The 14,550-nt window shown below is 40.8% G+C and overlaps 1 protein-coding gene across 2 annotated transcripts; it reads right to left on the bottom strand.

Annotated features, from left to right (window-relative positions):
- Positions 1-29: 29 nt before the first annotated feature.
- si:zfos-932h1.3 (endothelial zinc finger protein induced by tumor necrosis factor alpha) lies at positions 30-13,473 on the bottom strand. Of its 2 annotated transcripts, none has more exons than XM_053650416.1 (9): positions 12,421-13,473; positions 11,833-12,035; positions 8,854-8,952; positions 8,611-8,706; positions 8,382-8,492; positions 6,189-6,330; positions 4,481-5,225; positions 3,582-3,610; positions 30-1,806 (listed from the first exon to the last, which is right to left on the bottom strand). In XM_053650416.1, exons 1-9 carry the CDS (start codon positions 12,470-12,472, stop codon positions 422-424), a joined length of 2,862 nt encoding a protein of 953 aa, XP_053506391.1. In that variant the 5' UTR covers positions 12,473-13,473; the 3' UTR covers positions 30-421. The 2 variants fall into 2 exon arrangements, with proteins under 2 accessions (XP_053506391.1, XP_053506392.1); XM_053650417.1 differs by having other exon boundaries at positions 31-1,806; positions 11,833-11,961; positions 12,421-12,488.
- Positions 13,474-14,550: the final 1,077 nt, after the last annotated feature.

Below are 14,550 nucleotides of genomic sequence, written 5' to 3'. Positions count from 1 at the left end.
AGGGGGGGAAAAAAAGTATGTTTATAAACCAGCACTACAGTACTTAATCACCTTTATCATCTTTATTTAAGACTGTGCACCCAAAAGAAATCATGAAAATAAGTAAATACACCCTTGCGTATTCTGTTTTTCAGAATATAACAAATTACAGATGAAGAAAACATTGTCGTTTGTTCCAGTGCACGTTCTCACACATTCTCACACGCCAGAAAACAATGATCAGTGGGACCAAATACTGTATGTGGGTGGCCTAACTTCAGAAAAACTGGATTAGACTCTGCCCATGTATAGAATATTCAGTTTAATATGCATTATATAGTGAATCCATTACACATCATTGCAGAAACAAATTCAAGTCTCAGTCTATTCGATGTTCACTGAGAATATAAACGTGTCCACGGTCACGTTTCCACCAGGTCTGTCATGAGAGGCTATCAGACACGTCACTCTCTATCAGTATGACCTCTTGGACTTCCTCTGTATGGCTAATGTCTTCAGGGCACTTTGTGTTGACCTCCCCGGTGTGCATCCGCATATGGTTTTTCAGTTTGGACGTGCTAGTGTACATCTTGGGACAGTAGCTGCAGGTGTACGCCCTCTGCTGGCCGTGTGTACGCCTGTGACGCGCCAACTCGGACGAACTCCGAAACTTCCACGGGCACTCTGTGCAGATGTAGGGCCGCTCTCCGGTGTGTATGCGCTTGTGCAAGGCCAACTCCGCTGACGTCAGGAAGGTTTTCCCGCAGTGCAAGCATGCGAAGGGTCTCTCGCCTGTGTGCATCAAATGATGCCGGTTCAAAGCGAAAGGCTTGGAGAATTTCTTGTCACAGTAGTTGCAGGAATATGGGCGCGTACCACTGTGGCTGAGAACGTGCTCGCGCAGGGCCCGCTTGGACTTGAAGCTCTTCTGGCACTGACTGCATAAGTGTGGCCTGGCGTCCGTGTGCGACTTGTCGTGCTTGAGGAGTTCTCCGAGCGACAGGAAGCGCTTGCCACACTGCGAGCACAGGAACGGGCGCTCTCCCGTGTGCATGCGCTCGTGTCGACGCATAATGGAGAGCAGGTTGAACGCCTTGGGACAATGAGGGCAGGGGAAAGGCCTCTCACCTGTGTGAGTGAGTTGGTGTTTCTGGAGGCCGGCACGGAGCGCGAAGCTCTTTCCACAGAGGTTGCACTGATGCGGCCGCTCGCCCGTGTGGCTCAGCAGATGACGCTTGACGTCGGCCTGTCGCGAGTACGTCTTGTCGCACTGCGGACATTTAAACGTGCGGTGCATGCGGTGGCTCTGTCTGTGGATTGAGCGCTGCAATAACGTGTCGAAGCCTTCACCACACTGTTCACAGAGATACTGCTGAGTGGCGCTGTGCGTTTTCCGATGCTGCACAAGAGCGGCCGCGTTGGGACTGGCCTGGCCGCAGATGGAGCAGTAGTGGGGCAGCTCGCTGGCGTGGCTCTTCTTGTGGTGGGCGGTCAACGCGCGAAAATTGATGAACTGGCTTGGACAGAGGCGGCAAGAGAACGTGGCTTCGCCGTGAAACTTGCGGCAGTGCTTAGTCAGGTCCCACGCATGCTGGAACGTCTTCTCGCAGTGAGCACAACGGAACGGACGCTCACCCGTATGAGTCAGCTGGTGGCGCCGGACATCGGACGTGCGGGTGAACTTACGGCCACACGTGTTACACACGTAACGGGCGCGGGGATTTTCTGATGCTTCGGCTTTATGGGATCTTGGTGGGCTTAGATCGCGAGACGACTCTGTAATGTCCATACCGTTGTGTCCAGCCTCGACTGTCTTGGACTCTCCATCTAAAAGAAGCATACATACTATGATTATGTTGATATGGTACAACCCACATAACGTATTTTCTTACGTTCATTTTCTAAAATACATTTTTCGTTCAATTTCTAAACGTTCAATCAATATTAGGGATGCACCGATGTATCGGCCGATAAAGGCTATTTCTCCCCGCTATGGGCCATCGGCCGAGAGTTTAAAAACATCCGATGATCAGGGCCGATTATATCCTGTCAATCAAAAGAGGGCGGGAAAACACGTCCATTTCATGCTGTGTGTAAAGAAGATGTCTCTTGTGTGTAATAACGATAAAACTGCAGTTTGTAATCTCTATAAGCTCTGCACTGATAAAATTTTACACCGGAAGTGAGCAGCAGTGAAGCGGGAGTTTCGGCATCAAGTCTTTTTTTTTTTTTTTTCCCCTGCGCTGCCCGCTCACCCTTGCGCTGAATTAAAGCGCCAGTACACCGTTGAAAGATTTAAATGAAGAGGAGTTGATATAAAAGTATATATTGCACAGAAAAATATATTTGTAGAGTGGTATATTTCATATCCAGTTAATGTTAATATATAAAAAAGTTGATATTATATATTACCAGTTTTGAAGTTCAGTGGTGAAGTAGAAATGCTTGTGTTTGTGGTGAGTGAGTGTGAGACTAACAGGAGGATTTTTACAATTCAGTCAATGTTAATATGCATTAATAACGTTCAATAAGTTAAATCTTACTTTAATCTTCAGAATTTAATTCATGTGTTCATGTTAACGTGAGTGATGTGTTTTCTGTTTATGAGACCAGTTACTGTGAAACAACTTGCTGAAATGGAGAGAATAAAGTTTCAGAATTGTGGAATTAATTATTATTCATTTAAAAGAAGGCAGAAAAGGCGGAACTATCGGTATCGTTATCGGTATCGGCCGATATCACTCTGAATAATCGGTTATCGGTGTCGGCCGAGAAATTTAGTATCAGTGCATCTAATCAATATGTTAACTTGTAATTGTGTTATTTTCCCCAAAAAATATGCAGTCCCTCCAGGACTCGCAGAATCAAGCAAGCTCCGCAATGTGCAGAGGAGCTTGTGATTTTTCAAAATTACCGCAGATTTTCTGCAGATTTGGGCCAAGACGCATGATGTGATGTCATCACGACGTGTATTCAGCCAAAACCTTCTTCGATTCACGCGCATCGATCATGAGTACAGCTCATTTACCAACAATCACTGAGAAAGGTCCCCTGAGAAAGATGCACAACGATTTCGTACGATTGCGATTTCACCAATTCCATAGTTTTCCGCAAAAAAAAAGCACAAAAAAAAAAAAGGCGCAAATAAATTGTAAGCATTTGTTCAAGCATTTTTGGCTGCAACAATCACAAAAAATATTATACAGACTGGATATTACATATAAATATGTAGTGTAATATTTAATTCAGTGTAAACAACAAAAATAGTTTGCATCCCCCATGGTATTGAAATGGAAAAAAGGAACGGTCCTTAAATATTTTTTTTTTTTTTTTTTTTTACAATTGATCACATCCAGAACTGATACTTTTTTTTCACTATTACAATATTTTTGTTACTTTATAATAATGAAAGAACATTTGTGAACCCATTCATGCAGTCATCAAATTCTATGACTTCTTCATTTTGTCCTGAAGGGGTGCACAGTGTATACAAACACAAGCACACTGATTGGATGTAGAAAATTACATCAAACACTACAATAATTACAGCTGTTGCTGAGTCGCGTAAAAGTATTTATGTTGCTATATATTTGGGGATGTACCTGTTTTTTCTCCGATGTCTTCATTATTCCTGTTGAGAAATAAATAAATAAATAAACAAAACATTAGACAGAAAGACGATTCATTAATAAAACAGTTTACAAGACAGAATTCTTTAACCTGCTGAAAGAACGAATTGGAAAAAAAATAATAAGGACTACAGGCCCCTCCGAAACTATTGAAACAGCAAGGCCGATTCGTTTTATTATATTGTTTTTGCTGTAGACTGAAGACATTTGGATTTGAGATGAAAAGGTGAATACGGGAAGAGAGTTTTGAATGTCAGCTTTTATTTCCTGGTATTTATGTGAGATGCGTTTAAAGACACAGAACACAGCACATTCTGTATCAGACCAAAGAAAACAACAACAACAACAACAACAACAACAACAACTGATGACAAACACTGTGAGGAAAAACCCAAAAACAATAGTCAGTGACATCACCAACAACCTCCAGAGGGCAGGGGTGAAGGTACCACAATCCACTGTTCAAAGAAGACTTTGAGAGCAGAAATGTAGAGGCCAAACAACAAGCAAACCACTCATCAGCAGTAAGGATCAGAAAGCCAGAGTGGAATTCGAAAATAAATACAGAGACGAGCCACAAAAGTTCTGAAACCAAAATTAACCTCTACCAAAGTGATGGACAAAAGGATCCGCTTATGATCCAAAACATACAAGCTCATCTGTGAAACATGGAGGAGGTAGTGTCATGACTTGGGCTTGATGGGAATACCAGGAAATAAAAGCTGAAATCCTAAACTCTCGTCTCATATCCATCTTTTGATCTCAAACCCATGTCTTCGGTGAACAGCACAAACAAATAAACTGGCCTTGCCGTTCCAGTAGTTTGGAAGGGGACTGTATGTACACTTTTGTGTACTATGTCTTTTCCTTACTTTTCCTCTGTGGCTTTTTCAGCTTTGAGTCGTCTCCCCCGTCTCCCGTTCTGAACCGCTTTTGGTGCTACTACGTTCTTCCTCGGTCTTCCACGCCCCCTCCGCACTGGTACTGCTTGGTCCTTGCTTGCTATAGGCGAGCTCTTATCCTTATTAAGAGTGGTGTTAGGTTCTTGGTCATCCTCCTGACAAATAGAAGTCTGCGTTGCATCTTTCTTTGTCTCCTTAAGCTCTTTGTTTTGTCTTTCTCCATCAGATTCAGTTCCTTCAGCTTTTGTGGACCCTGAGTCATCATTACCCGTGGTCCTGAGCTCAGTGAAGGATGCTAATCCACCTCCGTCTCTGATGTCACATTGTATAGATTTCTCACAAAGACTTCTCTCCTCCTCACTGTTCCTGTTGCTCTCTTGGTCTTTGGGAAGTTCGACGGTAATTATCTCCTCTTCTTCTACAGCAGTTTGGTTGCTGAAAACCTCCACTTCGGAGCTGCTCCCGGTCTGCACCTCCACGCACCTGTCCACCGATTCTTCAGCCACTTCATTACTGCCCAACTCGACCTCAGTGTAATCAGTCACAATGATGGACTCGGAGCCCAACTGGCCGAGGCCACTCTGGCTCAGGATGTTCACAGTGGTCGGCTGGATGTGGTAGGCCATGGATTCGGTGGTGGTGACCGCCATGTGTGTTGATGGAGGGACAGAAAGCGAGGAAATTATACAGTCCCCTGAGGTAGCAGAAAGAGTGTCTGCAGGTTCAAGTAAAAAGAATAATATTAAATACATTATATGGCCAAAAGTATGTGGACACCTGACCATCACACCCATATGTGTAGCATTACAATTTCCCTTCACTGGAACTATGGGCCTCAAACTTGTTCCAGCATCACAATGTCCCTGTACACAAAGCGAGCTCCATGAAGACATGGTGTGTGTGAAGGTTGGTGTAGAAGAACTGGAGTGTCCTGCACAGAACCCTGACCTCAACTCCACTGAACACCTTTGTGATGAACTGGAACACCGACTGCACCCCAGACCTCCTCGTTACCTGATCTCACTAATACTCTTGTAGCTGAATGATCACAAATCCCAACAGTCACACTCCAAAATCTAGTGGAAAGCCTTCCCAGAAGAGTGGAGCTGTTTATATCTGGAATGGGATGTTCAACAAGCACATATGGATGTGATTGGTCAGAAGTCAACAATCTTTTGGGCATTTAGTGTATATTCAAATGATTATTAATAGACGATTCCTTTTTAATGTTGTTTTCAACTTAATCTCAATCTGCAGCTTATGTGCAATTACCATGGACAAGAATTTCAACATGTTTTCCTGAACTGAAACCCAAGTGTTTTTGGTAGTTGTTAACAGTCTCAACAAACTCTTATAATATCAGCAACCTTCGAGTAAACTGGTCTCTCATTCTTTATTCAGTTTAGGGAAGCATGTTAAACTTATCGCCCATGATAACTGCCATAAAATACACGTGCAATGGATACAGGTTAGGTTTAAAAAAACAAAAACAATGAAATATAGCTCTAATAATGTATGGTATTTTATAACTTCGGAGTAGGTTCATAATTAAATCTCAAATGTAAGATTAAACATTTATCCTGCATGTGTGATGACACTTGAGGGTCGTGTCAAGCACAGAGCTTCATGTTGAGGTTCTATGTTAAAACGGAAACTTTATTCCAAAGATACACGTTACCTAATGTGGAATCTTTGGTCCAGTTTTGATGGTCGACGTTGCCGATGAGTTTGTGTTGCTGAAACAGTGCTTTCAGGTGTTTTGGTTCAGACTGCATGCATTCATCCAGACCAACAGGGGCTGGAGTGAGCCAGGATAAAGTCTGTAACACATACAATTTCATTCAGTTCATTGAAAGTCCTTATCAAATCCAAATCTACATTTTGTGGCTTTTAGAATGAATATGTAAGCATTAAGGTTATCTATAAGTTCTCCAAAACAATGACAAAATTTCACATTTAGATGATATACACATTCAAAATGTACAGTTTCTCTCTATCAATACGGACCAACAGTTTCGATGACATCATTCTGTATTTCAGCTTCTCATTAGATTTTCTGTCCAATCAAACGCTCTCTAGAATCTGTAGTGTCCCGCCCCAAGTTGCTGTTCATACCAACGAGCATGGGTTGTAAATGTGTCTTTGGCTGTTCAAACACGCAGGTTTCATTCAGTTCTCCAACTCTTATTGCATGGGCTCTCGTCTGTGGTACTATCTGTCAAGTACGGCTTAGCCCGGGCTTTGAAGTAAGCTAAACAGTACTGGCCGTTTAAAACGGGGGAGGAGCCGCTCGATATGTCCTGCCCTGACTTCCTGTTTCAGTGGAAATTACGACAACACGTCGAATAACGCTGTGCATTTCATGGCACTTAAACGGTTTTCAATGTTGTTCTAGTGATAATTTTCTGGTACCAACACAAAGTTTTTACTTTTTATGGATGCTATTCTGCCAATGAGAGAGACGGGGGGGAGGTTTATCCAGTGTTAGATATTATTCAATAAAGGGTTAAAGCTGAGTTTACGCAAGTCTGACAGCTTGGTTGAGATTTCGACACCAAGATAAGTGAGGTAGTCAGTGCTTATAGGGATAGGTAGAGATTGTACTGTAGTTTCAGGAAGTTTCATGTTGAGAGCGAGCATACAGTAGATGATTCGTTCCAGTTCACTGAGTAATTTGAAAATTTGGAATATTTTTCGATTGTGTGAATAGTTTCCTGTAGGTTTTTGTAAGAAGACTATGACATCCTCATCATATAAGCTGATTTTGTGTTCAATGTTTGCGGTCTGGATCCCGTTAATATTTACATTTCGTCCTATTACTGCTTCTAACGGTTCTATAAAAACGGAAAATGGGGATGGAGAGAGTGGGCATCCTTGTCTAGTGCCTCTGTGCAGAGTGAAAGTTTGTCATATTAGTCCGTTAGTGATAACTGTGGCCTTTGGTGATGTGTAGAGTATTTTTATCCAATGGATAAATGATTCACCAAAACATAATTTATGAAGTGTAGTGAGTACAAATTTCCAGTTCACTTCGTCAAAGGTTTTCTCTGCGTCAAGTGTCACTATTGCGGATTCTAGATTCTTACGTGATGTGTAATGTATCGAGCTAAGGCGTCTACGCACATTAGTGGTTCACCGTCTGTTTTCAATGAATCCAGTTTGATCTGGGTTGATTATTGTTTCAATTCTATTAGCTAGGCTTTTGCTTATTATTATTTTTTTTTATTCATTAGAGAGAAAGATAGAAAAAAAAAAAAAAAGGAAAAGGGTCAACTGTTTATAACTGTCATAATATAAATGATGACAGGATCAAACTTGTTTCATGGACGTTCCAAAACATTAAATGTAACTATAACATGATAAATAAAAAAAAAAAAACAGTATAACGTTCTTTTACTAAGAGAAATTGTAACCGATTGCAAACTGCTGTGCTATAAGAGCAAAACAATACTTTGGAGCGTGCGGTTATGGGAAAATAATCAACTTCGGCATCAATACCACATCACACCACACATCGAGTTATTGATTATCCTATATAACAGCATGCCCCATTGTCTTTTATTCCGTACATAATGAAGACACGTATAAAGGATCTGCGTGAGGTTTTTCAAAAAGCACATATTATATCTCATTTTGTTGATCAGGTGACTGAAAACAAACAGCAGCTGATAAAGCAGTCTTTTATAAATGCTACATTTCATATCATTTAAAACTACTGCTGACAAAACTCATGCTTAAAGCACCTAATCATGTAATCGTGTTAACCGAGCTAGCGGGCTTCCTAACACGGCCGTGACACGGTTCAAAATGTTCGAACGTGATTTGTCTAGGGTTAAAATTCTTTCAAATAAACGCGACACAAAGACTGCACCTTTTTAAAGTCTGGAACAGGAAAGAGCCTCTCCAGACAAGACAGCAGTTCCCACATTAGTTCCTTCAGCGCCGTGTCGTACCGCGGGCCGTATTCCACAGGAAACACCTCCTTCGCCAGAAAATCAAGAACGCGAAGCAAAAATGGGGGAAAATAATCTCAAATTTATTAGCATTCAGCTGTCAATCATACTCCGTATAAGCCTGATAATGAAAATTCGTTTACCCACCTGAAAGAAGTAAGCTTTTATTGCAGGATCCTTCAACAGTGCAAGGATAAGTGCCTTAAAGTTCGACACAGAGAGCTCCAAATCTGAATCGACATCCTGAAAAGATTACAGTTTTGGTCAGTTTCCCAGACCTGGATTAAGCCTAAACATTCAGTCTGGATGATGAACGGTCACAAAGCCGAAGACGCGGCTTCATCCGTGTCTGTGAAACGTGGTAATCGTGAGCAGAAGAAATGTACTCACTACTGGGCATCCAGCTGGAACATCAGGAAGTCTCATTTTGTCCAAATGGACCTGGACAAGTTTCACATCCTCTGGCTTGTGTAACATCTCTAAGATCATCTTAAACAGAAATCATTCACAGCAGACATCAATTTGTGAATATAAAAAGTACAATTTAAAAAATTTAAATGACATCAGAACATTATAAATATTCTCTAACAAATTCTATGTCTGTTTTTTTAGCTTTATACCTACCTGGAAAAGATGCCTTATCATTCCTAACTCTGACAGATTGCTTGGCCAAATTTTGGGGGGAAAGAGGTTATTTATTTATTTATTTATTTATTTATTTACCCCCATTTTCTCCCCATTTTGGTCATTTACCAATTTCCGTCCATTAGCTAGTGAAGTCAGACTTGATATGCATGTGTTTTTTTCCCCTAACACACATGCACATTGCAGTGAGGCAAAACAACATTAGAGAACAGCAACAGCAGAGACTATACTCCAGTAGCTCACCAGAAACCCCTTTAACTGTAAAATAAATTCCACAGACCCTCTCATATGGATTTACAGAGCCTACCACTAATATTGGCACCCTTAGTAAATATGAGCAAAGAAGGCTGTGAAAAATTGTCTTTATTGTTTAACCTTTTGATTTTTTGTTCTAAAAATTCACAAAAATACTCTGCTCTCATGGATATCAAACAATTGCAAACAAAATACACATTTTACCAAAAAAATCATCTTTGTTAAATAAAGGTGTGCAACAATTAATGGCACCCTTTTAGTCAATACTTTGTGCTACCTCCCTTTGCTAAGATAACAGCTCTGAGTCTTCTCCTATAATGCCTGATGAGGTTGGAGAATACATGGGAAGGGATCTGAGACCATTCCTCCATACAGAATCTCTCCAGATCCTTCACATTTCGAGGTCCTGGCTGGTAGACTCTCCTCTTCAGTTCCTCCACAGGTTTTGGGGACCAGTCAGGGGACTGGGATGGTCATGGCAGGATCTTGATTTTGTGGTCAGTAAACCATTTTTGTGTTGATTTTGATGTATGTTTTGGATCATTGTCCTGCTGGAAGATCCAACCACGGCCCATTTTAAGCTTTCTGGCAGAGGCAGTCAGGTTTTCATTTAATATCTGTTGATATTTGATAGAATCATGATGCCATGTATCCTAACAAAATGTCCAGGTCCTCTGGCAGAAAAACAGCCCCAAAACATTAAAGAGCCTCCACCATATTTAACCGTGGGCATGAGGTACTTTTCCATATGGCTACCTCTCTGTGTGCTCCAAAGCCACCTCTGGGGTTTATTACCAAAAAGCTCTATTTTGGTTTCATCTGACCATAGAACCTGATCCCATTTGAAGTTCCAGTAGTGGATGAGAGTAGAGGCTTTTTTCTTGAAACCCTACCAAACAACTTGTGGTGATGTAGGTGACTTCAGATTGTAATTTTGGAGATTTTCTGACCCCAAGACACAACTAACTTCTGCAATTCTCCAGCTGGGATCGTTGGAGATTTTTTGGCCACTCGAACCATCCTCTTCACAGTGCGTTGAGACAATATACACACACGTCCAATTCCATGTTGATTCATAACATTTCCAGTTGACAGGAACTTCTTAATTATTGCCCTGATGGTGGAAATGGACATTTTCAATGCTTCTGCTATTTTCTTATAGACACTTCCCATTTTGTGAAGCTCAACAACCTTTTGCCACACATCACAGCTATATTCCTTGGTCTTACCCATTGTTATGAATGACTAAGTGAATTTGGCCTATGTTAAGTCATATTAATACCCCTGTGAAACAGGAAGTCATGGTTGAACAATTTCCTGTTCCTAGTCACCCAGGTGTACAAAAACATTTTTTAAATATCAGTGAGAATATACTTCAAATATATTTCTCTCAAATGCATTCATAGCAGTGCCAATAATTATTGCACACACATATTTAACAAAGTTTTTTTTTTTTGATAAACCTGTGTTGTGTTTTCAATTGTTTGATATCCATGAGAGCAGAGTATTTCTGTGAATTGTTTTGAATAAAATATGTCTTCTTTGCTCATATTCACCAAGGGTGCCAATATTAGTGAAGGACACTATTTAATGAACATTATTAACATTTTTTTATTATTATTATTCCTTTCCACTGCCAGAACACATTAGGTCTAAATTGATTTCGGTGCTTGGACTCCTAAATATGATCATTTTGATATAATGTGGGTTTCCAAAACAGTAGCAATCAAAATCAAAAGGGAAAAGCCCTGGGTGTGCTTCATGGACCCTATTTTGAGAACCACTTCTATGCTCAGTGAAAAGATGGAGAAATTGGTCAAGTACTTGATAGTGGCTTAGTGGTTAGCACGTTTGCCTCGGGCCGCTGGGTTTGGGGGTTTGAATCCCGCCTTGTGCTTCGGGATTCACCCTGTGCTTCGGGGGTTACTCCGGTTTCCTCCCGCAGTCCAAAGGCATGCGCTGTAGGCTGGTTGGCATTTCCAAATTGTCCATAATGTGTGAATTTGTGCTATTGTGCCCTACAGTGTCATGGCACGCCCTTGCCTTGTGCCCCGAGTTCCCTGGGATAGACTCCAGTGTAGGATAAGTGGTATGGAAAATGGATGGACTGATTCTGGTATAAACCCACTGAAAAAACAAGTATTGGTCGAAACAGTTGCGAAGCATTTTGTGGGCCGGGTGCATTCAAACTGAAGCCAGATATGGGTCGCTTGTGGTGAACATGAATGTGAACTGTCAAGATAGACAGATCCGAGGCCAACAGCTATCGTACCATTGCACAACTCTGACACCTGACAAGTCTGTTCTAACAGTCAGATCTCATACACTGCCTGCTTCATATCACCGAAGGAGAATCTTGACTTCTTTCCTTCAGTTCTTTTCAAACGTACGGTTCCTGTCATTTCATCAAGCATCGCCTCGACATTTCGACACCGTGTCGAGACGGTGACTCGGTCTCTTCACACTCACCCGTGCCCTCAGTCCCAGGATGAGCTGAACTCTTTGTCTGTAACTCAGCAGGTGTGGCACCGTCTCCGTAACCATAGAGACGAACTCCTCCAGTTTCCCATAGTGCACTATGTTTTTCTGCTGCAGCACCTGCCACATAAAGGCAGACATCAGGCGCAGAGGAGGGACCAGCAGGCGCACAGAGGACAGAGGAAGTCTGAAGCCTGTGCAGGAAACACAACAGAAACACTGCAGGTTGCCTAATATAAATATAGAAGGCAGTTAATTTCCCCTTTCAGCTGTGTTTACACATAGTGTTAATCAGCAAACACAATGAAACGACTTTTCAGTGCTAGAGTTACTATTTATTTGTCCGAATCAGCATGCAAGCTTAATGTGCGCTGCAAGAAGAAATCTCACAAGCATGTCGCCTAGTTTAGAAAATGATCTTTAACCCTAAAACTAAAATGTCTGCCTGTAACACTCCAGTCATTTGTTTTGGATTAAGTAGAACTAACGAGCCAGCTGGCTAATTACTTCCCCTACCACACACCCCACTTCCAGCTAGCATGATTAACAAGCATGAACCACATCTATATATTTACATACCTTGGTCTTCCGGTTTTGGTAACACTTGTTTATCCATTGCAAACTCAGCCATTAACGTTAGGTTAAGTTATAGTGGCTTAACATTAGCCTAATAACACGGTTTACTCTGTGAGCCGAAGTGAGAGGGAAAAACTTCCGGTCTGGACATTTCAAAACAAGAGCACGATATCAGCGGGTAAACATGGCTGAATCCCCAATCCCATACCGCCCTCAGATTTTTATTTATTTATTTACTTACTTACTTATTTATGAAATAACAGTAGGAGAATACAAAGTCCTACGAAAACACTTGAATCTATAAAACAGTAAAAAAAAAAAAAATTAAAAAAAAACTACATCCTGCATATTATATCAAAAATCAATCATACATCGAGTATCCGTTTTAACAGCCGAGATGTCTTAACAACTTTACGATTGTTCTGTACTGAAATGAGAGAGTCGTTTAAAAATAATAATAATAATAATAATTTTAAGTCAGTGGAAAATAGTATACCATTTGGTATAGTTAACATATACTTTGCTTTATGTATATGATATTTCCCAAATAAAATAAGACTTTATTAAATCTATTGTTCATTTCCAATAAACCGGTATCACACCCCATAAACAAAACCATTATATCGGTTATAGTGACAAACTTGTGAAACAACTCAAAAAGAAATTTGGGACCAGAATAGTTTGGTATAAAAACAACCAAATGTAAATAAATGTAAGATTGTTTTTGATTCCTCTTTTAAAAAACAGCATAATGGTGAAAAGCCTTCTTTAAACTTACTTATAAAATCATTACATGGATAATATCTATTTATTATTTTAAAGTGAGTTTCTTTGACTTTACTAGGAATTACATATTTGTTTATATCTGACCACAGATTCTGGAGGGAAAAAAAAAGAAAGAAAGAAAGAAAGAAAGAAAAGAAAAAAGGGAGGAGGATATTAATAATTGTTATGCTACCAATAGAGTGACGCAGATGACGTCATTTGTAACGCCAAAACCCGGAAACAAGTTAGCATTTTAGCTCTTCCGGTTCCATCGTCCCGAAGTCCATGGGTTTTATGAACAGAATTTTGATTAAAAGCCTAAAAGCTGTGGTGAACACAAGCTCAAACATATTTTCACGTTTTATTGAAAAAGGCGATTGCTAACACGTTGCTTAATGGACTGGTATAAAGTTGGCTTGAAGTTGGACGGTCGATATTCGCACATATGCGCAAATTAAGGGACCGTCTCTAAAGTTACATACGTCATTGGTTTACACGTCCATCCATCCATCCCACTTAATCCTTTTCAGGGTCACTGGGAACCTGGAGCCTATCCCAGGGAGCATCGGGCACAAGGCAGGGTACATCCTGGACAGGGTGCCAATCCATCGCTAGGGCACAATCACACACCCATTCATACACTACGAACACTTTAGACATGCCAGTCAGCCTACCATGCATGTCTTTGGACTGGGGGAGGAACCGGAGTACCCGGAGGAAACCTCCGCAACACGGGGTTTGCAAACTCCGCACACACAGGGCCACGGTGGGAATCGAACCCCCGACCCTGGAGGTGTGAGGCGAACGTGCGCCCTGGTTTACACGTTTCTATACTGTATAGTATTCATGTAGGTGTCAACTATGATGCCCATCTAGATGGTTTTTATATTTAATAAAATATAGGCTACTATCAAATCTGTAAAAAATTGCCATGTATTTAATTACTGAATGGGCTCATACACAAAATATACCATCATTTAAAGCCCAATAGCATTTGAAGGGAATGACTTACAGTTTTTAATAAAATAAGATTAAATAAACATATTTAATAACAAACTATCAAATCATGTGTAAAATTTGCCATGTACAACCCCAACATACCTCAGAGCTATAGTGATAGATGAACTACAATGGCAACTATAAATTGCTCCATGAAACATTTTTTTTGTTACAGTGATGGATATAATAACTCACCATTATCAAAATTATTACACCTACTGTTGAATTATTAGCATAGTTGATAGTTCTGGTATAAACTCTCTACGGCTTCAATAAATAGCCAGAATACATATTTACGGGCGGTTGTGGCTCAGGTGGTAGAGCGGGTTGTCCACTAATCATAGGGTTGGCGGTTCGATTCCTGGCCCA

Source organism: Ictalurus furcatus, chromosome 19 (assembly GCF_023375685.1).
Source record: "Ictalurus furcatus strain D&B chromosome 19, Billie_1.0, whole genome shotgun sequence".
Taxonomy (NCBI): Eukaryota; Metazoa; Chordata; class Actinopteri; order Siluriformes; family Ictaluridae; genus Ictalurus; species Ictalurus furcatus.
Note: the sequence above shows the minus strand (reverse complement) of the source record. Positions and strands in the feature narration are given on the sequence as shown.